Source organism: Chroicocephalus ridibundus, chromosome 20, assembly GCF_963924245.1.
Source record: "Chroicocephalus ridibundus chromosome 20, bChrRid1.1, whole genome shotgun sequence".
Lineage (NCBI taxonomy): Eukaryota > Metazoa > Chordata > Aves > Charadriiformes > Laridae > Chroicocephalus > Chroicocephalus ridibundus.
Window position 1 is genome coordinate 2482250 of NC_086303.1, and position 5248 is coordinate 2487497.

General features: G+C 46.6%; 1 protein-coding gene across 3 annotated transcripts; it reads left to right on the forward strand.

Moving 5' to 3' along the window:
• Positions 1-810: 810 nt before the first annotated feature.
• SRSF3 (serine and arginine rich splicing factor 3) lies at positions 811-5242 on the forward strand. 3 transcript variants are annotated; one of them, XR_010073827.1, is made up of 5 exons: positions 811-937; positions 1749-1956; positions 2427-2561; positions 3404-3860; positions 4745-4884. XR_010073827.1 is itself a non-coding variant. In XM_063356727.1 (4 exons), the coding sequence occupies exons 2-4, from the start codon at positions 1751-1753 to the stop codon at positions 4908-4910; spliced, it is 507 nt and encodes a 168-aa protein (XP_063212797.1). In that variant the 5' UTR covers positions 811-937; positions 1749-1750; the 3' UTR covers positions 4911-5242. The 3 variants fall into 3 exon arrangements, 2 of the variants coding, with proteins under 2 accessions (XP_063212797.1, XP_063212798.1); XM_063356727.1 differs by lacking the exon at positions 3404-3860 and having other exon boundaries at positions 4745-5242; XM_063356728.1 differs by lacking the exon at positions 4745-4884 and having other exon boundaries at positions 3404-4738.
• Positions 5243-5248: the final 6 nt, after the last annotated feature.

Sequence of the window (5248 nt, forward strand, 5' to 3'; positions counted from 1 at the left end):
AGTCAAAAAGGTAAAGTCTGGATTAAGCACAGCCTACAGATACAGCTTTGGGGAAGTTATTGCAGCAACAGCCCTGGACGGGCTTCTCGCATTACCTGATAACCAAGAGGTTTGTTATCCAAGGCAACCCCCCTGGAGCAAGTTATTTTTTTAACTGGTGTTAAAACTCACGTTATATGTCCTCGCTAAATGAAGGATAGTTTAGTAAAGCACGTCAACACCACTAACGATGCCCTCTGTAACTAAAATTCCCCAATTCACGTCCTCTCGTTTTCTATTGAGTGCTGAAAAAAAAATATCACTTCCCCCTTTTGTGCCTCAGTAGGTGGCAGCCCAGACATAAAATTTACCAAAAACTCTGGGTCAACACTGGTTTGCTCGACGCATTTATTTAAAGCCCCTGCCCATGGGAAGAAATGGTTATTAGTGAATCAAAGCTTTCATACATTCCCCTAAGGACGAGGGGATGATGCTTAAAAAACACGGCCTGAATGTATCCCACCGGATCAGAGTGACACAACGAGCAAAGAAAACCTTCTTTCTCCTTTTATCCAGCAAAACAGCCTCCCTGGGCGTGTTGCCGTTTCCAGGGAGCTAAAGTTTTCCCTCGATAATCGGTCTCTAACGCGGAGGTTTTGGGCCGCAGCAGCGGCCCCGCGCCTCCCGCCGTTCTCTCTGAGGAGAGGCCCGCCCGCTGCCGTTTGGGGCCGCGCGCAGGCGGCGGGACGATGCGAGCTGTCAATCAGCGGGGCGGCGCCCTCTGATTTGCCGCCGGTTGGCGTCACGTGAGAGCGGGCTGTCCGTATATAAGGGCGGGCGGGGTAGGCGCCGGCCGCCATTTTGTCCAGTGAGGAAAAGCGGAGCGGGAGTCTCGTTGAGGGTCGAGTCGGCTACGAATATAGCGCGGGCTGCCTTCGCGCGCCCTCCCTTAGCATCGGTGAGGATCTTCACCTCGGAGGGCGGGGGGGAGGCGGCACCCGCGGTCTCGGTCCCCGGCAGGGCGGATGGAAACGGCGGGGCCCGGTGGCGGCAAACAAAGAGCAGCCGCCATTTTGTAAAGCTGGGCCGCGGGCGGTGGCAGCCGCCACGCTGAGGAAAGCCGGGCGGGGAGAAGGCGGGTAGGCCTCGGATTGCCTTGAAGGGCCCATTCCGCCGCCTTTTCTCTGCGGCCAGTGAGGCGAGGTGCGGCGGGGCGGGAGGTGCCGCGGGGGTGGTGTGGCGCCTTTCCTTCCCGCTCCGGGGGAGCGCTGGTTCCTCACGCAGCGCTAAGGAGACTCTCTGGAGGGATTCCCCGAACGCTCCCGGCGTGGCCTCTGCTGGAGATGGCGCTGCTGCTTCTCTCGGCATGTGCAGCCTCCCCGGAATCCCGCTCTGAGAACAATGGAGCCCTTCTCCCGCCCAGCGCTCCCCCTGCAGGCCCGGCCCCCACTGTAACCCAGGGGCAGGGGAGAGGGGCGCAGAGAAACACACCCCGCTTCAGAGTTTGGGGCCTTAAAAGTTAACGAAGTTCCCTGAAGCAGTGAATTTTAATCACGATTATGATATAGCATCTAGCTCTCCTGTTTGGTTTTAAACGCTCCCCCCCGCCCGGCCCCCCTCTCCCCTCCACACAGGTTAATGTTTTTATCCGGTCAGATTATATCGCTGTTGAAGTTTCTGGGAAAAGCAACCAACAGAACTATTTGCCCTGTAAGTGAATAAACACTTGCTATATGTTAAATATACATGAGCTTTCTTTTTTGTCTTAGCGATGCATCGTGACTCTTGTCCGCTGGACTGCAAGGTTTATGTGGGTAACCTTGGAAACAATGGCAACAAAACTGAACTAGAGCGAGCTTTTGGCTACTATGGACCACTGCGCAGTGTATGGGTGGCAAGAAATCCTCCCGGTTTTGCCTTCGTGGAATTTGAAGATCCACGAGATGCAGCTGATGCAGTAAGAGAACTAGATGGAAGGTAAAATGTGCTTCTTGTGTGTTTGGCTTGCCTGGTGAAAATAAGAGAAATTGTGGGTTAGTAATACAGTTTAAATTGGGAAGCTTCAACTGGCAAAAAACTTGACTCATTTGTTATGCAATATTTATTTGTACAGTGGTATAAGGATAGTCTTTCTTAATAGTGCAAAAATAGCATTGGGATAGTTAATTTTACATTTTAGAGTTGGATTCCCAAGTTAGAGGTGGTTTGGACCTCTTGATGAGCATTAATTAAATTCAAGATGGTGTTACTATAAAGAGGCAAAACTCATCAGGGAGAGTATCCTTGCTTCCTTCTGTGCCTGCTTTAATAGTGTGGCATGCTTTCAGAAGTGGCCAGACCTTTTCTCTGTCATGCTGGGATCTACATTTTTAGACTCTGAATACTGTGTATAGGCAGAATGTTTTTGTCCCTGGACACGCTAACCAATGTCAGTCTCTCTTTCCCAGAACCCTCTGTGGGTGTCGTGTGAGAGTGGAGCTTTCCAATGGTGAGAAACGGAGTCGGAACCGTGGTCCACCTCCATCCTGGGGCAGGCGTCCTCGAGACGACTATCGCAGAAGAAGTCCTCCTCCCCGTCGCAGGTACCCTAGGTCAAAGTACACTCATAGAGCTGTTGGCAGTGTTACCACTTAGCATCCTAGAAGCAGGCTTTTTAAAAGCATGTTGATGGATAACATTCATCTATCTGATCACAATTTGGAGATGGCAAATGCAAAAAAAAAAAAAACAAACCCCAAAACCCCACAAAATCGAGGTGAACTTAAGTTGTGTTGAATGTTGGCTTTTGTCCTTAGGTCACTGTGCAAGTTGGTAGTCAGCGCCCTCTATCCTGGACTTATCCTTGTTCCTCCTAAAATCTGCTCATCTTCTAGTCACACTTTCCCTTTCTTCCCAATACTTCTACTTAGGCTGTTCCTTTCCTTTATTCCATAATGGCAAAACATGACATACAGCAGCTTAGCATTTCCATACAGATGTGTTTCTCCGCTTTGTTTGCACAATTTAAATACTTTCCAAGTAGGCAGCTGTTTAATAATAGATCGAGTAACAGTTGCTCTAAGCATCTAGAATCTTTACACTTTATAGTGTTAGTTTGGAATTAAATCATCATGTGGCGATCCTGTCACTTGAGGTTTGCAAATGCAGCTCTAAAAGATAGCAGGATTTTTGGTAACTGACAGGTTCTTGGACCCAGACCAGCATGTCTGGCAGTTTAAGTCTGCAACGTGGTTTTTGCAGGACTGAATTTACCTGTTGCAGGTGAGTGAAGTCCTCAGGTCAGGGTGTCAAGCTTACCCTTTTGCTGTTGAAAAATAACACATTAGGAGTATTTGTTAGCTAATAGATGGTTGTACTGATGGCTTGTTTTTCATTTTTTTTATGCTTTTTGGTCCATCTATTAATAAAAATGAACCCGTTACAGAGTCACCATCATGTCTCTTCTCACCACCCTCTGAGTCTGCATTAGCCAGTCAACTAGCCCTTTCAGCGTCATGTGACCAGCGCGCCCCATTCAGCTTGGCTGGTGTCGTTTCACATGACCCAGGCATGGCCAGTCGTCAGGTTGCACCGCCCTTTGGTTCCCGAGCATGCTGTTTTCTCTCAGCCTTCTCTCCAACCTTAACCAAATCGGCAGCAGCCACCTCGACCGCCCACACATTCCCGGCCAATCAGCTCAGCTGTTTATTTACCAAATGTCTTCACAACAACTACAGCAGCAGCCTTCGGCTAACAAAAAAGCAGGAAAAATCCACAACACCCCCTTCGCCAACCAACTAAATACAACGCAACATCTGGCAAAACCTTTTCAGCAAATTCTTCTTGGCAGTCAGTCCGGCAGCCTCACCTCACCATTTCTAGCTTGTTGAAACCAAAAACTAGTAAGTTTTTCCTGCTTATACAGTTTACTGCTGGTTAAAATAAGGAGTAAGCGGCTTATAAGTAATTACTTTTCTCAATCAAAGGCTGGCTGTGCATAATTGAGTGGTAACGTACATATGTTGCTTGAGAAAACTTTTAAGGGTGATACGGAAGCTCTTACACTGTGAATAACGTAAAAACGAGTATATTTGCATGTGAGATGCCAAACTAAATTTTTAATGAAGCTCTAACAAACTTAGCTTTTCCTTGCCAGAAAAATCCTATCACCTTTAAATGGTTTTACTAACAGTTTTCAAAACTTAAAACAATTACTTTTTGGGATGAACTGGGCCGAGCTAAGGTTATTTTTTTATTATTATTTTTTTTAAAGAAATAGTCTAAACACACTCTATGGCATTAAAAATGACAATCACAAATATGCAGTTCTAATGTAGCACTTAATGGCATTATCAATATTGACACTGAGCTCATTTTCACTTTTTTTTCCACTTGGTATCTCTTATGTCTTGTCATGGACCTTTTTGGCTTGCATGGGTTCCAAAACATTTGGTCTATGCTATTTTTTATTTTTTTTGGAACCACTTGTGGGACTTTGGTGTGGTGTTCTGGGCAGTGTATTTAGTGGAAATGGAAAGTGTTGCATTGGACAACTCTGCTATGAAGCATTCTTAGTTAAAGTGAATTCGTGGTTGGAAACGTGCTGTTCACACTGAGCTTTGTTTTACTGCCTAATCTTTTCATGCCTTTTACTGGATGATGGATGCCAGTTATTCTTGGCACGTTCCCTGGGCCCAACAGTGAGTTTGACAAGTTGGGAAATGCCTCACCCCATTAATGCTGAAAGAATTGATAAAAAGCCTCACATCTCTTTTTCTGGTTCTAGATCACCACGAAGGAGAAGCTTTTCTCGTAGCCGCAGCAGGTATGCATCAGTTAATTGCACCCTGGACCACTTTGTCCAGGAGACTTACAAAGAAGCAAACGGAAACAGCTTAATTTCTGGTCTGTGTGCATTCTTAAACTGCAGGGTAGGCATTGTAATTTGGTAAAAGGGAGAAATGGGTTTGCTTCTGTCATATTGCTTGCCTGGAGTTAACATATTTACATAGCTATTTGGGATTCCAGGGTTGCAGGATATTAAGAATGGAAATAATTAGGTTTTCTGTTCTGCAGTTTTTCCCCAAGTCTGTGTGTTACTGTGAGCCATGAGCACAGACGATAAGAACCACAGTGAGCGTGTGCTGCTGTCGCATGCTGTGAAGTGTTAGGTGGTGATGACACAGTGGTGTAACGCAGTTTTGTGTTGGGATTTTGGGAGCTTCCTGACTCCATATGTGACTTTTATGTTTTTGTAGCATAAGGTGCTGCATTACTGCACAGGATGTGT